The sequence below is a fragment of the Rattus rattus genome, chromosome 8 (assembly GCF_011064425.1).
Source record: "Rattus rattus isolate New Zealand chromosome 8, Rrattus_CSIRO_v1, whole genome shotgun sequence".
NCBI classification, from domain to species: Eukaryota; Metazoa; Chordata; class Mammalia; order Rodentia; family Muridae; genus Rattus; species Rattus rattus.
The window spans coordinates 52,800,642-52,827,285 of NC_046161.1; the positions used below are offsets into that span (position 1 = coordinate 52,800,642).

Sequence of the window (26,644 nt, forward strand, 5' to 3'; positions counted from 1 at the left end):
TCCCAGCACCCACATGGCAGCTCATAGCTGTCTGAAACTCCAAGATCTGACACCCTCACACAGACATATGTGCAGACAAACACTAACACACATAAAATGTAAAAGGGGTGGAAAGGGAGGCTGGCAAGATGGTTCAGTGGTCAAGAACACTGGCTGCTCTTCCAGAGGTCCTGAGTTCAATTCCCAGTAATCACATGGTGGCTCACAACCATCTGTGATGGGATCTGATGCCCTCTTACGGCCTGCAGGTGTACATGTAGATATTATATACATAAAATAAATACATCTTTAAAAGAAGATTAAAAAATAAGGCTTACTTGAATGGCACACTCTTTAAAGAAGATGTATTTATTTTATGTATGTGTTTGCACTACAGCTCTCTCCAGACACACCACTGTAGATGGTGTGAACCACTATGTGGGTGCTAGAAGTACAGCAGGGCTCTTAACTGCTGAGCCACGTCTCCAGCCTTGACACACACTTTTTTTGTTATGTATTGTTTGAAAGAAAGGAATATTACATTGTCTTGTGGAAATCTGATAGGAGTTTTAAGACTTGAAAGATGTGTTTTTCCAAGGAAACAGCGATAGACTTGGCATCCGCTTTCAGCCTGGGAATCATTCCCTATTACATCAGCATTACTTCATGTCTAGAAATAGAAAAAGTAAAACGTCTAAAGTGCAAGTGATTCCCAAATATCCTTAAAATTGTCATGCGTATTCAAATAATATTGATGCTAGTGTAATAAGGTGTATCTAATTTAAAACCATTTGCCATGTTTTCAATATTCGTAAATGTTATTCTCCTAGGCAGTATTAGACATATATCCTCAAGACCCTTTATCATATTTAAATAAAACCCATACGAGTAATAATAAGTCAACAACTCTGATGAAGAAACTGATTTAAGAGAGTATATTTACAAAGTAAGGGCAGAAACTATACTAAATGACAGTGCTCACTGACAACTGATACTGGAATGGTACCTGTTTAGCAATGCTGCCAAAGCTCTATGACATAAGTGTACAAACAGTGAGCACAGATCCCTCTCCTGCAGACTAATAGAAAAGAGCTGTGTATGTCACATGACCACAGCATGCATACTATAGAAAGTAGGTTAGATAACACATTAGGTAGTTCCTTTCTGCTGGAAGCCAAGAACACTAGCAGCTAAAATGGCATTTATAATCAGGCTTTTCTAGACACACAAGATCTGATCCTGACAAAAGAGAGGTGTCTTAACATAGCAAAATAATTTAAGTGATAATGTGTAAAACAAATGAGTTTGGGCAGAAGATCTCATCCACAGTGTCTAAGTGCATCTGATTTCCTGTGATTTAGACAGGTGAGGGTCACATAAGCTTCAACAGCTGTGCTCGATGTGTAATCCTGGGCAAGTTTACCTAACAAGCTTAAATTCCAGTTCTTAAAGTACATGCACACAGGAACAGCAGTCACACACACTGTCTATTCATGGAGAGAGATGTAGTGAAGGAAGGGGAAAAGAAGAGAGAAGTGGGGAGGAGAGGGAGAGAGAAGGGGCGAGGGGAGAGGAAGAGGGGGAGAGAGGTTGTTTGGTGGAAACAAAAGAACAGAAATCTATATCCAAATCTGAATCTGAGTTTTCTTTTCAAATGAGCAGAAAGAGAGAAAAAGTGAGACATTCTCCAAAGAATGCAAGAAAACAGTGAGTAATTAGTTGGAATGGTATCCTTGGGACCCCTAAGCCAGAGAATGTGTCCTCCTTTTGCTCACAGAAGTGACAAGTTGCCTAGTGTTACAAATCAATCCAAACCTTAGACCTCCTTCCTTGCTCTCTCCTTCCCTCCAAACCCATCTTTGGTTTTTGAGACAGAGCTCATACGCAGCCAAGGCCGTCTGTTCTTTAACTCACACTCTTCTTGTCTTGACCTCTCAAGTGCTGGGATTATAGGCATGAAGATATAAAACTAAAATTATCTCGTTAAAACAGTAATCTACCAGACACAGAATGATACAAAAAAGGACAGATGATGTTAACATTAATCAGAACAAAACTAGCACTGGGCAAAAAAACCAGAGGTCAGTACTTCAGTGCTTAGTTAACATGTGCAATACACTGGGTTTGATCCCAATCAAAAACAAAAACAATTCAAAAAAAGTCTATGGAGTTATTAGCTACACTAATTTTAGGGAAAGTAGACTTCAGGGGAAAAAGAGCTAAAGAAAAAGTACAAGAACACATATACACAGAGAAAAATCCCATTAGAAAGAGAAAACTGGAAACCACACTACATAAGCAAAAGACCTCTTAAGATAAACAAAACAGACAAACCACTATGAGAACAACAATAACAAAAACCTAAAATAACACTGAATTTGTATTGTGTTAACCATTAACTTCTGGACATGAAGCCTGTCCTTAAGAACGGCTTAAATATCCAATGAGACTTGGTCAAGAAAACTCATTTTTCCTATATAAGCAGTTACTGATTACAGAGGGGTTTGTGTTTGCTTCTCTCTCAGCGTGGGGACCCCTTGCGGCCTAGACCTATGCAGGCCCTGTGCAAGCTGCTGCAGCTTCTCTTAGTTCATATGTGTGTCAGTCCTGTGTGTCTAGAAGGCTTGGTTTCTTTGGTGGCTTTCCTCCTTACTGGCTCTTACAGTCTTTCTGTCTCCTCCTGGGAAGAGGTCTGATGGTGACACCTGACTCAGGACTGAGTGCTCTAAGGTCTCTGCAAACTGTCCAGTTGTGAATCTGTTTACTTTGTCCCATCTGTTTGCTTACTCTTATTCTGCCTTGTTTGTTTTTTAATCTTATTTTATTATAATTTTTCTAGATGCCTGTTTGTTTTCTAATCAGAGAGAGAGAGAGAGAGAGAGAGAGAAAGGGTGTAGATTTGAGCAGGTGAGGCAGTGGAGAGGATCTGGGAAGAGCTGGTGAAGTGAAAATATTAATCAGAATAAATCATATAAAAACTTTTCAGTAAGAAAAACCTGAAGCAAAATCCTAAAATAAATAAAAATAAATAATTAAAACAAATGCATTAGAAGGTAATTCTAGATATTTTTTCTAGAATATTAGCAGACAGCAGGTGATTTATACAGTAGAGGGCTAAGAGGAGATAACAGAATAAACAACAAGAGCAATGATAACAAACTATAACATAACAAAATATTTTAGGACCTAAAGAAATGCAAATCCTTACATTTAAAAATGTGGTGGAATGGCAGGGTCATGTCAACTGCACACGAGGAAAGAAAAGTGCACAAAGCACACGGTGCAATCACAAGGAAGGGACAGGTCAAAATCCTACGGCTTTCCAGAGCGAGGCGCAGCCTAACTGGTGGAATGAGCGGAGCTGATGCCTAACAGTGTGCTAAAACACCCACTGCCTAAAACTTCCTGCACACTAAGAGGTATTTATATAAGATACAATCAAGCCAGCTAGATGAGAGGAGAACAACCCTAAGTGTGTTGAGGGTAAAAGAAAACTTGCCGAAATGTATCAGGATTTAAGAGTGGCTGAATGATAAAGCAAAAAGAAACAAATTAAGAGAAGCAGAAATAATGTCAATAAGTAAAAAGCTATCTAACGTTGATAATCATCAAAGAAAATGACAAAGTTTGACAATGGTGCAGAAAATATATGGCCAACAATGCAATTAAGAGAAAACCATATTGATCTGACTAAGTAGAATCGAAGGCAAAATGACTGACCAAGAGAAAACAAGTGTTTCCTGCAGTTAAAAAACAATCTGTATTTTCTTGATTGTGAGATGTACTTTCTCATATTTTAACACCTGAAAGGTTGCGCCTTAGAGTACTACAGTGCCTTGGAGTTTATGAAACAGTCATCCACCAGGGAGGTAAGTCACAGATCCTGCTCTGACAATACAAGCAGCGAGCAGTAACTCAGAACTCAGCACATCTGCGCTCATGTTTCATCAGAAAGCTAGTGAGGGAGATCAGGTGGACAAAAATTGGGTAAAGCTCTATAGAATTTGAAAACATAACTAACAGTGTGGTTTAATATTCATAAGCCATTGTATTTAGATCACATCCATAGGACTGCCATAAAAATTTGAGAAGAGATTTCCAATTCTGGTGAGTTGGAAGACGCAAGGCTCTTTCTTGAATTACGGAAGTTGTTTATAGAGAAGCATGAAGGCTTGAGACTCATGGAGGAATGCATCCTCAAAAGCTATCAGGATTTTCTAGCAGTCTGAGGCTGAACTAAGTTGTTTGTGAATTTGGTACCCAGTTTCAATGGTTACAAGAGAATAACACACTTCCAAAATGAAGGGACTTGAGACTGGGTAAATACACACAGTGCCCTTGAGTACATCTGGCAGACAGCCAGAAGACTGCAGGGAAGAAATACAATGTGACCATGAACTCACTAACAGTCAGGCTGTGCATTCTGAGTACTGGCTTTTGGTGCAGAATTCTAAGGACCAACCCACTGACTTCTAGCTCTCTCTGAAGAACGAGCTCTTACTATTGAGAGGTCATCCTATGATCCAGGTGCGCACTCTGGTTGTCATTACTACTGTTACGTGTGCATTCTTACAGTGAACTGCTAGTTTAAACAAATGACGTACATAACAATTGAAGGAAGTTATGAAATAAAACACTCCTCCCATTCTATGTGCAGGATTCAGTATTGAGGAAGTCATCTGACGTTTTCCTGACATTAAAAATACTCACTTTAAAAGGCGTGTCAGATGTTGATGACGCACCCACCTCAGCAGTGAGCCCTAGAAAGACAGCTCTTTTCCATTCTAGATCAAAACGCTATTTCCCAGATAAGCTCCCAATACCCCAGAGAACATTAAACAAGATGTGTAAAGGTAGTTCTACTCAGTATCTATTTTGACCAATAAAAATTATTTTTTATTTTTGTTTCAAGGAGCTTAATGGTTTACATTACCTCCGATCATGACACATTTTCATGACGCTGCATCTGAGAGAACATTAGCATTTTTAGGATTCAGCTTCAGAAGCCACATTTTAGCTTTTTTTTTTTAAAAAAAAAATCTCTTCATTATTTATAAAAAGCAAAAGAATTCAAGAAACCCTAATAAGATCTTTTTACAAGACTACTTTAATGAACTAAAGTTTTTGAATATGAGCAGAAGAGAAACCAAATCTTAGGAAAAACCCAGAATCCAGAAAAAAGCCACAGCTATTTTATTACTTGGAGAGTATATGCATACACATCCTCAGGTACACATGTATAAAGAGACTCAGACATTAATACTATGCCAACAGAGCTTGCCTTTAAAAAACATGTACACATCTGAAGCATTAGGACAACATTACAGTTGTGAGGCAACAGTAGTATCAAATGCGTTAATATTAAAAAAAATTTCTCAGTGGCATTTCAAATTTTATTGTACTTGTTTCTGGTGATTTCATGAGTATGATCAATTGGGAGACAGTCTCAATGCCAACACTTTAAATCTAAAATGAAAAACACAGTGATCCAAGACTGATACTGCGTGAGATCAAATCTGCAAGCATCCAGATTGTCAGCAATGTCTTTCCGACCCAAATGATATTCTGCCAATTACAACCCTACTGTATAATTCAGTATCATTTAAATATAGTTTCCAATTAAATGGTATTCATACATACTATCCTTCTGGTATCTTAGCTCTGCACAACATAGTCCATCAAATTAAAATTTAAGTTTGCTTTCTGAAAATTTCTTAGCTATCTTTAAGTCTGGAAAGGTCATCTGCAGGGCTTTTGCAATTTAACTACCAAACACCAAAATATATCACTGAGACTGTAAATTGCTACCTTAGTTTCATAAATTCTAGTCTTAAATTCTGCGAGTTTGGTAAAGATGAAATTCATGTTGATATTAAACCAAGTATACTTTACTTATATGTCAACCTTACCAAAGTTACCTAAAACTAGCATGCATTATATTATAGCTCAAGCATAATGGTGACAAACTTTCATAACCCAGGAAGAATAAGGATCTATAGTGTTAGATTTAAATAGTCCTTCTCCCTCACACTGACTCACTCAATTACAGACCTGGCTCTACCTTCTTTTGCAGGAATATCTACCCGACATTTGACAAACTATTACCAGGTAAGACTTCTAAGGGACTAAAGCAATGTTCTGGCTAATTGAGAGCTTTAAATCCTACACAATTGGTACGGAATAACTCTCAGAGATGCCCTGTTTTCCTCCCTGAACCCAGTCAGTATACCTCTTACGCACTGTGCTCCCCTCACACACCGTCTTCTGACTGCTGTCTATAACTAAGTGCTAACGAATCCGGTTTACATATATCTCCCTGAGATGTTCCCTTCTATATTCACAGCTCTCTGAATTCTAAAGCTGAGCTGCCTGCTGTGTTCAGGTTTAATGTAGGGTGGCCACACACCAATACTGTACATACTCTGACACTCCTGAGCTACAGAAGGTACTTTGGTAATAATGACTGAAGTAAACCATAGTCATCTCCAGACTACTTGGTGCTCAGCCATGTTTCCAAAATGATGGCTGACCAAACCTGTCACTAATATAAGCACAATACTGACTTAAAATGTTTTTAAATTAAAGTGAAAGGGGAAAAAAAATCTCACATGAGCTTTTGTCTTAGAAACATTAAAACTTGCTACTGTAGCAAAATTTTGAAGTTGAGAATCTAGGTACCAGTTCTTTCATGCTAAATACTTTAAAAAGTAAAACAAAAAAACAAGTCACTTAGCTGAATCTCCAAGTCTGTAAAACTAAACACTTAAATAACTAAGATCTATTCAGCTAGACTCTGAATTTTTTTTCAACATCACCGCTCATATCAGTCTGCATAGTAGGGTCTTTGCTAGATAGCTAGGAATCTCTATTCATACACTCAGTTAAAAGATTCTTTTTCTTGGTTTAATAAAAGTTTGTTTTTGAGACAGCGTTTTACAATTTATCCCAGGCTGGACTTCAATGCACTATGTAGCCAAGCTGGCCTGGAGCTTACGTTAATCATCCTACTTTAGCCTCTCAAATTCTTGGACTACATGTATGAGTTATCATGCCTGGGTCAAATTTACTTTTAATAGCTTAATAAATTACACTTTACCTTACCATTTGTATGACATGATTCGTTATCATGAAAAAAAAGCTACAATGTCCAACATTTAGAAGCAATTGTCAAATATGCAACCTACATTTATTTCCTATAGCATTGCTTCAAGAAATAAAAAATAAATTCTTCTTGAAGTATAAACCATTATATGTAGATTAAATATTACATGTATAATTTCTAGTAGTTTAATTTGGCTGCCTCCAAATCTACAATTTGTCCTTTTCTGAATGTTGATTACAGGTACTCACCACTACGTCCAGCTCAGTTTGTTTTGTCAATAATGTAACTTGGATATTGCACTGGCTAGTTTTTATCTCACCTTGACACAAGCTAGACAGAGTCATCAGAGAGGAGAAAGACTCAATTAAGAACATGTGTCAATTAAGACTAGACTATAGGAAAGCCTGTAGGTTATTTTCTTAATTAGTTATTGACAGGGGAAGGCACAGCCCATTGTTGATAGGGCCACCCCAAGGCTGGTGGTCCTGAGTTCTATAAGCAAGCAAGCCATGGGAAGCAAGCCAGGAAGCTGCTCTCTTCCATGGCCTCTGCATCAGCTCCTGCCTCCAGGTTCCTGCACTGTGTGAGTTCCTGCCCTCACTGCTTTTGATGGTGAACTGTTATATAAAGAAAAATATATGGAGTTAAACTGTGAGTGAAATAAACCTTTTTCCCTCCCAAACTGCTTTTGGTAACAGTGTTTCATCATGGCAACAGTCACCCTAACTAAGATATTTTCCATACATTTTTAAAAATGTTCTCAAGTACTCTCTTTTAGATTGTATTAATTTGGTTATTTTCAAACTTATGCTACTTTAAGTAATATGAACCTTTACACAGTTTGTAACTATAGCTTCAGGATAAATGATTATTCACAGATTGTTGAAGTGTATGCTAAACTCTTTCTTTTTTCCTTTATGAGAGTCTATGTGTTTTGGGCTGGCTTTCAACTTGAAATCCTATTGTCTTTGTCTCCTAAATGCTGGAATTGGAAGATGGTACCATCACACTCAGGGAAATGGTAAATTATTCTTCAGCTGCACTTAAAAAAAGCATGCTGTTAATAAGAACTCAAAAACATGTCTCATTGTCCTATAGGATTAACTCTATAGCAATAAATAAGTAAGGGCCAACATGTCCATAAAATACTGGGAAATGTAAAAATCACAGAAAACACTATTTCTGTAGATGGAAAGTTTATATATGAATGTAAATATATGTATGGGTACATAAAAGAGCATATAAACTCCTTCAAATCCTTTGGGTTTCAACTTGAGTACTTTAACTACCTTAATAAGAACCTGCCTCTAAAATGTCTACTTAAAGTAATTCCCACTCTATCCTCAACATTTCCCCCTTTGTCTTAAATGCACAGGTCTTTTGCTATGTGTGTGTCTGTATACCACAGACATGTAGCGCTCAAGGCAAGAGAAGGTATCTGAACCCCTGGGACTGACAGGTTGTGATCTGCCATGTGGGTTCTGGAAAATCCAAAACCGAACCAACCAACCAACCAACCAAAACAAACAGGTCCTCTGGAAGAAGAACCAGCACTCCCGAGTCCACAGACATCCCCTTCCACCTTTGGAGACAAGGCCTCATAAAGTTAGCTCAGGCTGGCCTAGAGCTCAGTGTGTAGTTCTGGCTAGCCTCAAATTTACAGCAGTTTTTGTGCCACAAGTTTCCAATTGCTGAGATTAAGGTCAAGAGAAATGAATTGGCTAGCCGGTAAGATTTTCCCCTAAGTTTGGTAACTAGGCTACCTGTAGAAAGTGAGCTGAGGGCAGAGGCAGCAGGTACATCTGCTTTGTTATCAGTCAATCACGTGCTCTTATTTGTGACAGTGAACACGTGTTAGGTGTTTTAAAAAACAGTGCAAGGTTAATTTCATCCAGACACTTCAGGTGCCTTTCAATCTGGTCATAAAGGATTATTTTATTTTGCAAATTTAAATGATATAAATATATTAAGTAGTTTTCTTTAACTTCTACTTAAAGAATAACCTCAAAGTTTGTCTCATACTTAATCTTTTAACTTCATTTTCATTTGTGGGGCTGAAAAGAGATTAGGGGGTTAAAAACAGGCAAAAGCACTCATAAGATTAAAGTAAAAAACATAAAATCAAATAAAAAACAAAATCACACCTGACAATAAACTTATACTCCTAAAATGATTTTATTTCATGGGATATATGAAGTGATTAAAAAGAAAAAAAAACCGTTAAAAAAAACCTAACATTTAAACATTTAAAAAAACTAAAAGCACAGCATTTTGGTACCTGACCCGATCGGTAAGTCAGGCTCAGAGGAAACACTGGCACTGGATACATCTATAATCTTAGAGAGTTCTCAGATTTGAGGTGGGTGTGGCAGTACCTGGGTAATCCTAGCCCTTGGGAATGTGTTGCAGAAGGATGTGAATCTGAGGCTAGCCTACGATATGTAGTGAATTCCAGGCATGTCTAGGTCATAAAGAGTCTGTATGTGCCTAGATACAGAAAGCACAATTAAGAGTCAAATTATACCAGTTATCTGGAATAAGCCTTTTTTCTAAAATTGTAATTACTAGTACAAAAACAAAGGAATAAATGAGAATTAACCCTTTGATCAACACTAACTAGCCTTTGCCAAGTAGTGTTTTAGATTTAAAATATTCCACTACTGACTAATAATTTCTTGCTACTTAGCCAACTTTTAATCATGCCAAGCTTTTAGTCACTTTTTCCAGAACATCTATCATTCAATAACCTCAGAACTATATGGAATTTTTGACCAATATTTCAGTCAAATAAAATGAAAAAACAATCACTCATAATACGCAGTATGTATTCTTATCTACTGCGGCCACGATATCCTAGAAGTCATTTAATGTGTTGGTAAAGTGTGAATTTCCTTTACTATAAACAAGTTCATGTTACTTCCTTTCATCAGTCCTTCTTCCCTTTGGCAACAAAATACTGCCAATTATCAGACCTGCTGACAGGATATATATTTAAAAAGTATATTTCTATGTTTATTACATTTCAGTCTTAAAAAATTAAAGGTAATTTTAAAGGTAAACAAACAGGATGGAAAGACAATGAAGAGTTAATGATATTTTCCCTCAGGTTTTGCTACCTTTAATATATCTGTGCGTGCATGTGTGTGCGTGCACGTGTGTAAGTACATGCGTGCGTGCGTCCATCCATCTAGCCAATTGAGATATATTCTCCCTGTGAAGTCCCAGACTGGCTTAGAACTTGGATCTTCCTATCTCTGACTTACAAGTGCTAGGGTTACAGGAATGTAGCCCAACACCATCCTACTAAGCTATACTAATTTTACTGACAATTAAAATAAATCATTCAACAGGCAATTATTAAAAACAGGTATTAATTTGTCATAATTCAGAAGTGATTCCATTTTATGTTCAATTAAATATTTTAAGAGTCTCTAAAACTAAGAGTTGCTGTTGCCAGACATGGTGGTGTGCAATGGAACTCCAGCACTTAGAAGGCTAAGGGTAGTGAGCTCACCACTAATCTGACTTACACAGGAAGAGATCGCAAACCAAACCAAACTGCTAATAGCAACATGAAAACAAGTAGCAACAAAGAAAGTGTTGCCCTTACAGAAAATGCACAAAGTTAGATATTAATATTTTAAATAATATTTTTCTGTTTTCTTAAAATTATTATATTTTGCTTATTTAATTGTGCATATATGTACATGTGTAGTGTGGACAGGCACTCCTAAAAGAAAAACAAAGGATAAAGTTGGTAATTATAAGGATGAAACTATCAACATGCTTTTATTAAATGATACAATTATTTATATCTTTTTTTTTTTTTTTTTTTTTGGAGCTGGGACCTAACCAGGGCCTTTGCGCTTGCTAGGCAAGTGCTCTACCACTGAGCTAAATCCCCCAATCCCGATTTATAACTTTTTAAGAGTGAGGAAAAGCTACAAACCTATTCACATCCTGTCTAACCGTCATCAAGTAAATTTGTTAGGAATAGAAAAACAACTCATTCATTGAATTTTATTACTTTATCTTTTCCTATTATAATTTTTCTCAGTTTCTGTTCTGAAAAGGTCTTCATTTCACCTTCATTTTTGAATACTTTTCCTGGGTATAAAATATGGGTTGCTTTCCCCCCCCCAAGGTCCTTAAATTTTTGCTGTCCTACATAAATATCCGTCTTAAAAATCAAAAGGTTAGGGGGCAGGAAAGATGGCTGAGCAAGAGAAAGCACTCACAGCTCTGCAGAGGACCTGAGTTTGGTTCCCAGCACCCACGTTGGGTGGCTCACACTCACTCAAGACTAGCTCAAGAGATCCGACACCTGTGGGTTCTGTGAGCACCTGCTCTGATGTGCATACTCACACAGACATACACATAACCTCATGATAAACATTAACTTGTAGACAATTAAAACATTAAAAGCCAGGTATGGTGGCAAATGTTTCTTACACTTCTAATCTTGAGAGAGTCAAGAGGATCACATTAAGCCAAGGAATCTGATACTTGGGTAATACGGTGAGACACATACCACCTTCCCGCTCTCAAAAATAAGTAAGCAGGAGCTGGAGATCTACAGCCCAGGGGCTTGAGGACTTGTTCTTGCAGAGGATCAGCTTCAGTTCCCCACATCCACAACAGGCAGCTCACAATCATCTCTAAGTCCAATTCCAAAGAATTTGAAGCCTAGCCTCCAAGAGCATATGGTACACATATAGGCAAGCTCGCACACATACATACAGATAAATTATTTGTTAAGCAAATAAAAAATAAAATGTAAAAATAGAACACAAATTTAATAAACATGGGACTTATAGCCTTCTAATAACCCATGACTTGCCAGTGTATCATCAATATAATTACAAAAAAATTCCCAAAGCCCATAAATATTCTCAAAAATCAGAGAAAAACATATACTATTAATAATAAAATTATTATACCACCAAACATTGGTAAGTAAGATTTATAGTAGTAATCACAAACACACACTGAAGCCCCAGGGCTTAGGTGGGGATGAACACGCTCAACACCTCCAAAGTTTACTGGGAAAATCACTGCCAAACAAACCTGTCTCCTCTACTCATTCAGCTAATGCACAATTCAGTAAATTTTATTTTTACAAAATTGAAAGTTGCTAAAATGGGAGAAAGGTATAATCACAGTAGAAATGCAAGGTGAAAAAAAGCCATTCAGATATTTTACACCTTTTCCAACATTACGTTCCAGTATACTTTTAAAGATAGCATCTCTAAATCCTATATGCTGCTCTAGTAAAAAGGTACTGTAGGTGCCAGCTTTGCCATACAGCTCCCCAGGTCCAGCTATAGTTTCCAGAGGAACCCCTGTGCTACACTCGTACCTCGTTGTACCTGACTCAGGAACAGATATCCAAAATGCTGCCTTTGTCAAGTCTTCACAAGAAATACTCAAAATAAAACGAAAAGAGGAAGAAAAAAAGGAGAAAGCTTTGGTTGCTAAATGATCACCCTCACCAATCTGTTATACAACAGTAATTTAGTATGAGAATATAATCATAAAAAAAAAAGGTTCAGTGTAACAATGTTCATAATAGCAATAAAAAATGACAAAAAGGACAACTTAAATGTAATTGGAGAATAAGTCATATAAAAGTGCACATACATTAAACAATGAACAATATTGTAAACTGCTAGCATGGACAGATGTACATGGGGGAATGTTGCAAGAACATGGGTTAGGAAACAATATCCCTTTCTGTGTGCTCCAATGCAATACTCCTAGGAGGTGGGATTTAGAGTATGTCAGGAAACTAATGCTTCCCAGTTCCAAATTCAGGTTTTACTTCCTGCCTAACAAAAATGAAGCCAGAGCTTTTAGTATAATTTTTCCTTTTCTCAGCTGACTCATATGTTACACATATCAGCACAGACACTGGAGATACCAATTATAGAAAGAGAGGAGTTCTTCTTGGCTCCCATGTGCAGATTCTGAGAGCAAATGTCTTTCCCCAACATGCAACCTCTTGGATGCTTTTGCAGAAAAAGCCTCTGGTGAGATACCAACTTTTGATCAACTCTCCTCAGACCTTCAAAAGTAAGTGTGAAGTTTCAACAGCAAAGCATTGTATCCACTTCTCTGTCATCTAGAAAACCAGAGCCACATTCTCTGTATAATGTCCAGATTTCGGTCTCGTGTGAAACCTTACCCAGACACTATCCTTACCCAGAGGCCACTGTTGACTGTTTTATATGCCAATGCTATTTATAAGAGGTATTTTCTTACAGCTAAATGCTTATGCTCTCCAGAATTAAAACTCTATACATTATTAAACTTTCTTTTCCCAAATTACAGTGGTTTCCTCTGATTTGACTCTTATTTTCTATCCTTCAATGTTGACTGAATTTATTTTATAAAATAAACAAGTATTTTTATGATAATCAGAAAAGGTACACTAATTTTAGTTTGAAAAAACAAGTAGTGCAAAGTAAACATTAAGAAGTTTTCTTTATGATGCAGAAACAAATCTGTGAGATTAACATAAATGGGTTCTGATAAACATTTACTTGTGTAGGACTTACTCAGTTTTTCTCTTAATATCAACTTCTTTTTAATGGTCTCTGAAAATGTATCTCTAAGTAATTTTATTTTTTCTTTTCTTTAGACTTTTTAAAAATTACTTTATTTTTATTATTATTATTGTTTTTATGTTAATTGATGTTGTATCTGTATGCATGTCTGTGTGAGGGTGTCAGAAGCCCTGGAACTAGAATTACAGACAGATGTGAGCCACCATATGGGCATTGAGAATTGAACCCAGGTCCTATGGAAGAACAATTAGTGGTCTTAACCACTGAGCCATCTCTCCATCTCCCTTCTTTAGACTTTTTGAAATGGGTATGAATGTTTTGTCTGAATATATATGTGCAACACATATGGTACTAAAGGAGATCAGAGGAGGGCATCAGATCTCCTGCAACTGGAGTTACAGATAGTTGTGAGCCACCATGTGGTCCTCTGAAAGAGAAACTAGTGCTCTTAACTGCTAAGCCCCGGTAAATAATTTTAAGTGACAGAAATGATTTAGACTGCTGTTCTTTTGCTTGTAGTTGTGTCACATGCTGGCTTTACCAAGCCAGTTAGCAATCACAAGGGACCCTAGAGTAATGGTGTTTACAATACAAACTCCTCCAGCTCACTGCTGCTCCCCTCTTACCATGCTCAAGGATTATCAGCTGAGCTCCAGCTTGTGCATTTCCAACATCATTCTCAGCAATGCATTGATAGAACCCTTCATCTGATTTCACCAGACCCAAAACTTGAAGATTATGTTCCTTCTAAGGAAGAAAAACACATAACATTTTATGACTTAATTAATAAATATGAGTTTAAAACCTCAAGGATATGTTCTCAAAGAGAAGGAAGAAATATTATTATTAGCATAAATGTTGCTTTAAAATATAAAAACATATAAATAATGATAAAATAAAAATGCTAATTTAATCACAACAGATTGGTTTTTAATGTTAAGTACCCAGAAACTACTTTTTGTTAACATGAGATTATGCATTTCAGAAACACTCCCACAAAAATGAATTATTTGCATGACAAATTTATAAAATGACACTGTCTTTAAAACACTGTAATTACTTCTGGGCTTTTTAGTTAGTTCTGAGTAAAGACCTTAAGGTATGCCATTAATACTTATTACTAAAACCTAAATAATCCTATTAGTATGGTATTAGAAAATGATAACATTAATAGGCAATAATATATACTATATACCTAATACATATAATTAAAATGCAATTTTGACAAAGGATTCTTAATACATTTGACACTTTTTCCTCACACTGGGATCTGGGAGACTCACTGGTTAGGTGAGGCTAGCTGGCAATGAGCCTCTGGGATCCATCTGCCTCCATCTCCATGGTGTGGCTCTTCAACTCTAGACTTCATCTGGGTTTCTCCTGGAGACTAACTTAGGCCTTCATGTTTACATGACAAGTACTTTACAGACTGAGATATCAATACAGCTTCACACTTAACACTGTTTGCATTTACAGTTTTGTTGCTGTCTCAATGATAACCTAGTCTGGCCTCAAGTCTCTTCATTATCCTCCTCCTTCTTTCTCTGAGGGCTAGGATTACAGGCAAATATCACCATGTCTTGCTTTTATCCACTTTGAAAATTCCTTCAACAAATACATGCAAATTAAATGAAGGGCATTATGTGATGATGTACTCACTTTCTGAAAGGATTTTGTTATTAGTAATGCTAGCATGAGGTCATTCTTACTTTGAAGGGAATGTGTATGATAGTTTTTTTTATAAGTTTATAAAGTTTTGGAGGGTTTGTTATATTTGGTAAGCTTTTCAAAATGATTATCTTTCCATACTTCAAGACAAAGCTGGATATGGTAACGCATGCCTTTAACCCCACTTACTCAAGAAGCAAAGGCAGGTAGATTTCTTTAAGTTCCAGATGAGCCATGCCTATATGGTGAGTTCCAGGACAGCCAGAGCTACACAGTGAGACCCTGGGGAGTAGAGAGGAAGAAGGGAGAAAGGAACAGAAGGAAGAAAAGTGAGGGAGTAGGGAGAGGGAGGGAGAGAGAGGGGGGGGTACCTGCTCCTTGAAAATAGCTGTGAAGGGAATGAAAACACACTGGCATGCACACACTGCATTTCTCATAAAATGCTGAGAGGTACATTTTCGATACCAGACTGCTGGTGGGCTTAACCCTAGTCCAGTCACTGATTTGCTATGTAATCTCATAAAAACTACCAAAACACTTCTGGGCAACTTTCTCTACAGGCTAAAAATAATTACATTCTATGATATTTTTCTGTACACATAAAAACATTTGAAGGTTTCAGAAATAAAATGTTCTTCTTTGAAAAAATACTTACTACAATTTTAAAGTAATCACTTGGGATAACTACATCCCCATTCTTGACCCACTTCACAGTTGGAGTTGGCTTCCCAGTGACTTCACATTCGAATACAATATCCATGGATTCACGAGCGTATATGTTAGCAGGTTGTTTCAAGAACTCAGGAGGCACTTTAAAATAGAAAGGGAAGACACAATGAAAATAAAAGTAGGCAGCTACTCACATATCGACAAACTTTTAGACCACAGAATTCAGTTATTTGCATTTTTATAAATCATATAATTATATATTTAAAATGTTAGCACAGTAGCTTTAAAAATTAATTGCCTTATGGATTATTCAGCTGTAAAGCAATATTTTTTAAATTCATAGATAAATTGAGGACCTGCATCTGCCATGAGATTAAGTTCAAGAAAACTAAAGTCTGACAATAAAATAAAAATTAGGAAAATTTAAAAATAGTGACCAGCCTCCCAAATCCTGGCTATTCAAACTTTAACCTAATTTAACGTTTTTCTCCTGAGGTGTTCATATGAGTACATATTTACATCACCTTTCCTTCTAACTCCTTTGTTTACAACCAATGCACACACTCACTCACTCATCTCTTCTCTATTTCTACACATACATTCATACACATATCCGTATTACTAAACCCATTTAGTGTTGCTTGTATATATGTGCATGTGTTTAGGGCTGACCACTTGGGACTGGAAAACAGATCAAGAAGCTTGTCCTTGAAGAAAACTAATTCCTCTGCAGTCACTGATGCCTGTAGCTCTACGTTAAGTGGCCTTTGTGGATCAAGTATAAGGGGAGAGGGCTCGGAGAGGGCTGGAAGTGAGAATGGAATTCAGTGAGGGGCATCTCTGGGACTAGCTGGAGACCTGGGACAGGGAAAGCCATGGGGAATTTATAGGGGTGACCCTAGCTGAGATTCCTACCAGCAGGGAATGTAGAAACTGAAGGGTCCACCTCCTGTAGCCAGGCAGGAGGACTTCTGTGGAGGGTGATATCAATCCATCCACAAAACATTCAACCCAAAATCTATCCTGCCTACAAGATACGCAGGGATAAAGATAGAGCAGAGACTGAGGGAATGGCCAACCAATGACCAGCCCAACTTGAGACCCATCTCAGGTGACAGTGCCAATACCTGACACTATTAATGACACTCTGCTATGCTTGCAGACAGAACCTAATAACTGTCTCCTGAGAGGCTTCATCCAGCAGTGGATGGAGGCAGGTGCAGACACCACAGATAAACATCAGGGGGAGCTTGGGGGGCTCTTGTGGAAGAGTGGAGAATAGAACTGACTGAGCTAGAGGGGTCAAGGACACCACAAGAAGTCCTAAAGAGTCAAGTAACCCATGGGGGCTCACAGAGAATGAACCACCAACCAAAATGCATGCAGGGGCTGGACCGAGACAACCTACACATTTGTAGCAGATGTGCAGCTTGGTCCTCATATGGGTCCTCTAACAATTAGAACGGGAGCTGTCTCTGACTCTGTTGGCTGACACTGGATCCCCTTCCCCTACCTGGACTGCCTGGTTGGGCCTCAGTAGGAGAGGATGTGCCTAGTCCTGCTGAGTCTAGATGTCCCAGGGTAGGGTGGTACCCAAGATGGGCTTCCCCTTCTCCTTAGAGAAGGGAAGTGGGGGAGGGACTTGTAGAGGTGGTACTTCGATAAGGATGTAAACCGAACAAAAAGTAAATAAATTATGGAGAATGACATGGCCTTGTGACATTTTGACCATCCACATTCGCTGTGCACTAGTAGTGTCACTGTGGACCTTATTTAAGGTGTGTTTAGATATAACAAGGATGCAGCATCTATGAAATCTTAAAATCTTTTGTGAATAATTTATGTAGGTACTTAGCCATTTTCCATAATTTGTGTTTACAATTTTCTTATCTCTAGAAACTGAATCAATCTCTGGATTTTTCTGTTCAAGATAAACTTCAATAGTTGAATACAAAGCAGAACATTCATTTTCCAAAATGCTTTGACTTCAACAATAAACTCAGTTGTGAGCATTGCCAATCCCAGCAAAGACGCTGAAGGAAAGGAGCGACTGCAGAATCTTGGCTGAGATGAGTCCCTTAGGTATTAGTATTTGCTAGCAATCCTAAACCAGGCCAGTGCTAAAACAGTCTTCCCAACTAGACAGACAACTCCTACTCCTTTGTCAAGATGACTTACTGCTATGTACAGAAAATAAAATTTCAGAAGTATAAGACAGAAAATAGTGTATCTCTGGTGGTATGGGCAGGTACTGCTTTGTAGAGACAAATGTGCTTTCCTGTGTATTAGATCATAGCATAAAGTTCCTATTTGGAGTAGCTTAAAAACCACTGGGAAAGAACAAAGTGGTAATACTATATAAACAGAACTATACTGGGAACCAGAAAGTCTGGGATTTTTAAATCAGGATTTCAAGTATGCTTTCAGGTGTATGATCTTGGGGAAAATACTTTGCCTTAGAAGGATGTAAGGCATATATAAAAATGTATTCTTGCTAATAGGAAAGATAATTTAGATAATTTTCAGGCGTATTCATGAATTATATATATTCTATAACAAATATGGATTCTACTATGAAAAGAAAATTGGTTGGTGTTCCTTCTACTATAATTAAAGTTCTTGGCAAATCAAAATGGCTCACAGTTCCAATACTTGCCCCCTTCCAATGTTTTCAAACGCAGTAACATTCAGCATCACAATGAAAGAGTTTAAGAAGGAAATAGAATTTGGTGGCTTTCAGAAACATGGTCAATCATCAGATCAGCAACCATGTTTCTCTATGGTATTTAAAAAATACTTTGTTCAATATAAGCTGTAAATTGAGTATTTTAACATACACTCTATTACATCTCTTTACAACTTTAGAAATAAAGCATGTGACCAAGTGAAGTACAATCCTCTTAAGCTCGCATGGTAACCAATCATTGCAGCCTCACTAAGAAGTGCTGAGGAGAACAGTGCCTTGGACCTGTATAACTTGCTTGTATCTTACTTTCTCACTTGAACATACTGGTGTGGTACCTGAGAAACTCTATAGTTCTATCTGACTTGGACCTCAGGCAGGGCCATGTCGGAAGTGACTGGGCAACAGGGTGCTCAGATACCTGGGTTAATGTTATCTCTGTGTATCTGTGAAGGTTTTCCAGAGGGGTATTTGTACTGATGTATGGAGAAAAGAAGGATCTCTCCAATGTGCATGGGTAACATCCAATCCACCAAGGTTGAACTTGTCTTCCACCTCTTTGTGCAGAGACTCTCAGCTCCTCTTCCCTTAGCACTTCTGGTTTTCAGACTTTTATTAACACACAGCACGCACTAGTCAGACCAATCACAGTGCCAGAGCTCTACTAAGTCTCTAACCATGCAGGTCATGGGGCTCCTCACTCAGTCTCCAGTCTTATGACCCAGTATTTTACAGTAAGTCTTTTCCCTCTTCTTTACCTACATTTGTATTTCCTATTGGTTGTTTCTCTGGAAAACCTTAATGTACTATAAAATTTTAATAATTTACTATTGGCATAGTTATTAAATACTTCAAATAGACAAAAAAGTACTCATAAATTAGATATTTCAGATATTACTTTAAGAGAATTCCAATGGGCTACAGTGAGAAAAATGTCAAATCCTAAGCAGAAGAAGAAGAAGAAGAAGAAGAAGAAGAAGAAGAAGAAGAAGAAGAAGAAGAAGAAGAAGAAGAAGAAGAAGAAGAGGAAGAAGAGGAAGAAGGAGAAGAAGGAGAAGAAGAAGGAGGAAAGAAAGAAAATGGAAATGATAAAGAGCTAAAATTTAGCTACTTCTAAACACATAAAACACGAAATTCTATCAATATTTGATATTAGTTTTTATTTCTATTGTCCATTTCTTTTGGGTATCAACAAATAGAAAACTCCCTGAGACAGGATTTTAAGAATTCTCCTTGATATGGCTATTTTACGTATTATCTACATAGGAAGGCAACACTTTAGAAAAATCTCACAAAGATATTAGACTATCTTTACTGTCAACAGACAGAAAAGTACTGAGCATCACTAGTCACCATAGAAACATAAATTGAAACCATACAGAATTACGACTGTATACTTAAACACAATGGGTGAAATTATAAAGACTGGAAAACTACCTGTGCCTCAGATATACAGCAGCCAGATACTCAATGTCGGCAGGAATGTCAAATGGTCCTATCATTTTGAGAAGTCTGGTATACAATAGCACCAGTTTAAAAAGTCAGCTGCTAATAAATACAACATGGATGAATTCTAAACATGTTCTGCTTTGTGAAATGAGCCTTCTACAACTGCAACAGATGGTATGAACGCTTCTATGTGAAGCAAACTGGAAACTCACAGAGCAGATGCCTTCAGACTGGTAAAGGGATGAGGAGAAGTAGCATGGAAAAATTTTCAACTATGATGGTAATACACTGTCCTTACACAAGAAGGTGTAAGCGATGGAGCTCGTGACCAGTAAACTTAATGTTTGTGCATTTTAGTGCACTAAAATGTACCTAAACTTCATTTTTAGAAGAGAAAACTACAAACAAAATATTACCAAAAGACATGGCTTGCCGGGAGATGCTTAATCCCAGCATTCGGGGGGCAGAGGCAGGTGGATCCTTGAATGTGAGACCAACCTGATTTACTGAGTGAGTTCCAGGACACCCAGGACTACACTGAGAAGCCCTGAATCAAAACAGCAACAACAACAACAAAAACCCAAACAAACAAAAAGGACTGGCTCAGGAGGTAAGAGTACTTGCTGCTTTTGAAGGACCCAGATTTGATTCCTAGCACCCAGGTGGTGGCTCATAGCCATCCATAACTCCAGTTCCTGAGGATCTGACGTCGTCTTTTGGCCTCCACAGACACCAGGCACACATATGTTGCCTAGACAGATGTGCAGGCAAAATTCTCATACACATAAAATAAAATAGAAAAATCTAAAAAAAATTTCTCTTAAAATATTAAAATTCTAGATAATGATAAGAATGATGAATTCTCTGGACAACTTTAAAAATTTATCAAAAAATTGATATTGATGGGTAGAATGATGGTTAATTGATAAAGCAATTATCATAATTAACGATAGCTATAAAGTTATTTCAGCATTTTATTATATAATTTATTATAATTTTCTAATATGTGAAAATGTTTCAGCATTGGCTAGTAAGGCTCCAGATGGGCTCCATATACTACCTTATAAAATCTGTGTTTTATGCAGCACCTAAGAAAGTTTCAATGACTGACAGCAAAACATTGGCTGACTATCATGCAGGGGATGGGAGAAAAGAGAAAGTCAATTTCTTAAATGCACCCAGAGACTTGAAAAACAAAAAACAAAATGAGATGAGTTAATAGCAGAGCAGTATGAGACTGTGGCTTGAAGAAAGATGGTGGGTGGGTTAGAGATACAGCTCAGTGATTAAAAGCACTGGCTGCTCTTTCTGAGGAAGAGTCTCAGAATCACCAATGTCTCTAACTACAGTCCAGGGTATCTGATGCTCTTCTGGCCTCCGTGGGCACCAGCCTCACACACAGTACACAGAGACATACATGCAAGCAAAACGCCCATACCCATTGTTAAAATTTAATAATAAAAAAGATGATTGAAACATTAGCTGTAGATGGCCATGAAAATGGCCAATTTAGAAACTGTCAATTTGTTCCCAGAAACCAGAAATGGAAAATTTTCTTTAGGGAGTACATGGAGTTGATCACACACTATTACAAATACAACTCATGACCCACATTAACTGTTATCAACAATCTGAGATGGCAGGAAATACACAACCAGTTATTCGCGTCATAGCAGGAGTCGAAATCCCAAGCTTCAATGACAGTAATGTGAAATATTTAACAGATGAAAAATGAACTTCTAACCTTTTCTGCATTTACAACCACTACGTCATTTCCTACAACTATAACTTCTTAAAAAATAACAAGTCAGACAAGTATGACTGCATTTATATAGAGAGATATATGTATGTGCATATGTATATATGTATGCATACACACACACACACACACACACACACACACACAAATACATTTCCCCAATTATTTTTCATCAACTATTTTCTCCATCAAGGAAATAAATACTTCCAGTTATGGGACGAGGCTCAAAACAAAATTTTCCAAATGGGTTTTTGTTGTACACAATGACTTGTCTGTATTCAAAAAAGAGAAATGACCTCACATGATACCCATGAAAAGCACAGCTCAAACTCTACTATCCAGATTCAGAAATAAGGCATTAATATAACAGAAACTTGGAATTATAACATGCAGCTAGTATTCTGCCCTACTCCAAAAAAAATCATTATTCTTTGTACTTAAAAAATTATAGAGTAATTTTGCCTGTTTTGAATATTACAAAATAGAATTATATTCTTTAGTGCCTCGTTTCTTTTAAATGTACTTCTGAGATTTTTTTAAATACTTTTCAATATAAAGGTGGTGTGCCCATTTGCCTACTGATACAATGCCATGCAGATTTTAATGGGCATCTGAATCATTACCAGTTTGAATTCCTGGAATAAATATGGCAGAAACATTATCGTGCATGACTTTTAGTGCTACTAGTATCTGTTCACTTGATATAAGCATTCTTCACTGTACCACAGTAATAGTTTTATGTACAGTTTTAATAGATTCTGCCAAACAGGCTTCTTGTTTTTGCAATATTGGGAATCAAAGCCAAGCAGAATCTCTAGTTCTCTAAAGAGTATTTTAAAATATTATCAGTGTATATACCTATCAATAGTTCATTAAAGTCTCCAGTTTTCCTCAACCTAGAGGAAATACCGCCAGATATTGTAGGCCTTTTGAATTAGCACTTGTGTAAATAGAAAAATTTACCAAATCTGTTGGGAGCTTAGTCTGAAATGTAACAACATTGTTTGCAAGTAACCACTTTGGCTTTGCTGACAGTCTGTTTTAATGCCTTCCCTCACCCCTCCACTGACTTTAACTTAACACTTCCTTTTTTCTACTTTCTTTGGTTTAAATTTGCTACTTAAAAGTAGCAAAAAGTAGCATTTTTGAGGTGAATGTTTAAATCGCTGATCTCTTTCTCTCTGTCTCTCTGTCTCTCTGTCTCTCTCTCTCTCTCTCTCACACACACACACACACACACACACACACACACGCACACACCCAACTTCCCTCAACTTTTGCTAGTTCCTATCTATATTAGTTTACACTATTTTCTAAATTTTGTTGTTAATTTCCTTTCTACTCATGAATTTAAAGGTGATTCGCATAAAGCAATGTACTCCCAAACAATGAAACAGAACTATTTTGTTGCTGGATAGCATCATGCTAATATCTGTAATTTTTTTTACAATTTAGCCCAGGATTTTATGGACACTAGGCAAACACTTTGTGACTGAGCTATAACTCCAGCCATCCAAATATCAAGTAGGTCAAATTGTTACCTGTGCTTTTTAGTTGTATTTTAAATATTTATTTTGTTTGTACTTATTTTTTAATTTATATAACCTATTAGTTACATGTGATTGCTATGATTATCGTTTTGTATGTTTATAGTCTTGCCAATTTCTATTTTGTATATTTTAATATTATATTATAAATTATATACATCTTTAAAATTTTTAAATTTTCCTGGTAGGTTAGCTTATTTAAAAAATATTTTTAAGCCGGGGCATAATGCCTCACACTTGTAATTAAGCACTTGGGAGGCCTAAAGCAGGTGAATTGTCTGGAGCCACCCGGCCGGCTTATGCCTTTCTTTGCCTGAGCTAGGTGTTTTCCACTGCATGGGCCCTTGTTTCCAGGTAACATATGTGGGGGTTACCACCAGCCAAGAACACTGGAGACTTCCTGATAGCTTGCTTCTGCACAAGAATGAATTTCACTCTATTGTTAGTTAGAAACTTGAAGAAATTGAAACTTATTATAGGTAAGAAGTTTTTGGGAAATCAAAACTTATGCCATTGGTTTCTGATGTGACGTATGTTTATTGTTACCCTGACAACCAGTTTTTATAGTGTGATTTTTCTGCTTATAAGCAAGTGCTTTTTGCTTGATTAAACGAGACTTGATCAGAATACTGTCTTGTCTCCATTTTTTGCGTCTCTTGTACCATCCATCTCACTCCTCTCCCTAAGGTCTCCGTTGATGTTCCTGTGGGCTAGGACAGTGAGATCACAAGTTTGAGCTTAGCCTGGACTACAGAGATCCTATCAAAAACAAAGGACTACTGTTTTCAGTTAAAAATCTCAATTCACAAAACTTGTATATATTTACGTAAGATATACTATTTTGATGTCTATTGACACAGAATGGGTAAATTAAACTAAGATGTCTATTACCTTATATACTTAGGGTTTTTTTTTTATGGTGAGGACACTTAAAATGTATTTTTGCAACAATTTTCAAGTAGAAAGTACATTGTAAGTACCATTCCGCTCTTTCATTTCTTGAGTTTGACTGTGTGATTCCATTTATAATCAGATCGTGCAGAATTTGTCTTTCTATGCTTATTTCTCTTAGTATAACATCCTCCAGGTTCATTCATATAAAGCTGTGTTTCCATTGTAACAACTTTATTGTTCATTTATCCATAAGAATACTAAGTTGATTCGAAGTCTGGCTACCTATGTGCTGTAACCAGTATGGCTGAGCAAACTTAGTTTTTTGACACAATGATCTAATTTCATCTGGATGGACAGCCATTAAAATAATTATTGGATCATACAGTAGTTCTATGGTGTGTGAGGTAGTATCCTATAAAGGATTTAATCTGAATTTCTCTAATGATTACTCACACAATCTAGTGATTATTCATAGTTTTGGTTTCATATACCTATGGGCCACTTCTTTATCTTCAGAAAATGTCTTTTCAGGTCCTTTGAAAATATTTAAAAGCTGAGTTGTTTTCTCACTACTGAACTGAATTTCTTATTTATTCTAGATATTAACTTCTCATCAGATATGTGGTTTGAAAATATTTTCTCTCATTTCGTAGTTGTCATTTCAAGATTCCTTCATTCTTTGCTGTGCAACTTTTCAATTCTAGGCGACTCTATTTATCTGTTGTTGCTTTTGTTGCCTGTGCTTTATAAGTCACATAAAAACAAAAAAACAAAAAAATGCCTTTTAACCTTTCCCCTCGTGCTTTCTCTCAGCAGCTTTACAGATTCGACCTTAAGTCTTTAATCCACTTTCGGATGACTTTCTTGTATGATATAAAAGAAGGCTCCAATTTTAGTCTTGTTAATGAGGTTATATGCTTTTCAGACAGTTTGTTGAAGACTACCATCCTTATTATTCTTGGCAATAAGAAAAAGCAATATACATGGCTTTCAAATATAAACCTCAGAAGTCACACATTATTTGTATCATACTTTCATTAATCCAAATAGATCAAACCTACCTGAATTAAAGAAGAGATATAAACCCTAGGCCCCAACTAAGAGGGTTGTGTGATGCTCAATGTAGGTACTAGGGAATGAACTCGGGTCCCCTGGCATTTTCTGGAAGACAAGCTATCCATCCTTACTGCCAGAGCCAGCTTTCCAGGCCCTGCTTGTCTTAAGATACCTTCTTCCATCCAAGACAATATTAAACATTATTTCATTTATTCTTTGTGTTTTCACATTTAGACCCAACTTTATTTTCTTCCTGTTGAAAGTTTACTATTCTTCTAACACTTAATAATAAATATATATTTATGTATTATAACATATAAATGTTATATATATTTTTTTCCTCCTTGAAAATAAATTCCAATTTTTATATTTTAAAATTGTATAATTGTAACCATCCCAGCAGGATGAAAATATTCTAAAGATAGATATTTGTATTCTGTCAAAAAGATATTCTCTTTGACTATCAGACTAGCAAAAAATGGCCAAGACATAGAATTTCTCCAGAAAGCTCCTCGTGAAGCTCAGTACCTTCCTCGGAAGAGGAAGCTCCCTCCCAAGTACAGATTTCACACAGTTCTCAGTGCATGCCGGACTATCGGGCAGAAAAGATTGGAGCCCGGATAATGAAGGTCAGCAGTGAAGGGCAGGACCCCAACTTGACCAGGGCTGCCGAGTTATGCACACCACAAAACCCTGAAGTCCTGTGCATAACCATAGAACAAAAGTCCCCACAAAGAAAAGCAGTGGAGCAAAACCAGAAGCTAACGAGTATGAGAGATGTACTTCATTTGATGCTCTTAACAACTTCCAGGTTTGGGGGCATACATAATTCAGGACTTGAGAGGTGGTGGCCACTAGACTTCTTTATTTGTACATTTTAATATGGTCACATTGAGTAAATCTTTTTCTGCTTTTCACTGCTTTTCTCTTTAGTTGTCCTGTTGACCACAGGCTTGTTGGTGCTGCCAGGGTCAGGCTCTGATCCTGACAACTGAGGTCACAGTACTGCAAGTAATTGTTAAACTTTGTTCTTTTTTATTGCCTATTCTTGTACCCATAACATGTTGGTCTGAAAGATGGTAAATTTTAATATGTAAGACGTCTCTGTGCAGTTTTCTCTAACAAACTCATATCAAGAGCACTTTTTCCAGGCATAGATTTTTAAAATGAAACTAGTTGTAAATTAAAATGTATATATTATGTATATTTTTCACTCAATAACTAGATGTGATGGTGCAGGAGATAGAAGGAGGAAATGCAGGAGTGAAAAAG

At 36.9% G+C, this 26,644-nt stretch overlaps 1 protein-coding gene across 10 annotated transcripts in view; it reads right to left on the minus strand.

The window, feature by feature from the left end:
* Neo1 (neogenin 1) overlaps positions 1 to 26,644 on the minus strand; it is a 153,079-nt gene that overhangs the window by 64,837 nt on the left and 61,598 nt on the right. For all 10 annotated transcript variants that reach the window (XM_032909403.1, XM_032909405.1, XM_032909407.1 and 7 more), the window contains 2 exons: positions 15,971 to 16,125; positions 14,274 to 14,394 (listed from right to left, as the gene is read on the minus strand). In XM_032909403.1, the coding sequence (XP_032765294.1) occupies positions 14,274 to 14,394; positions 15,971 to 16,125 (276 nt within the window). The remainder of the gene's footprint in view (positions 1 to 14,273; positions 14,395 to 15,970; positions 16,126 to 26,644) is intronic.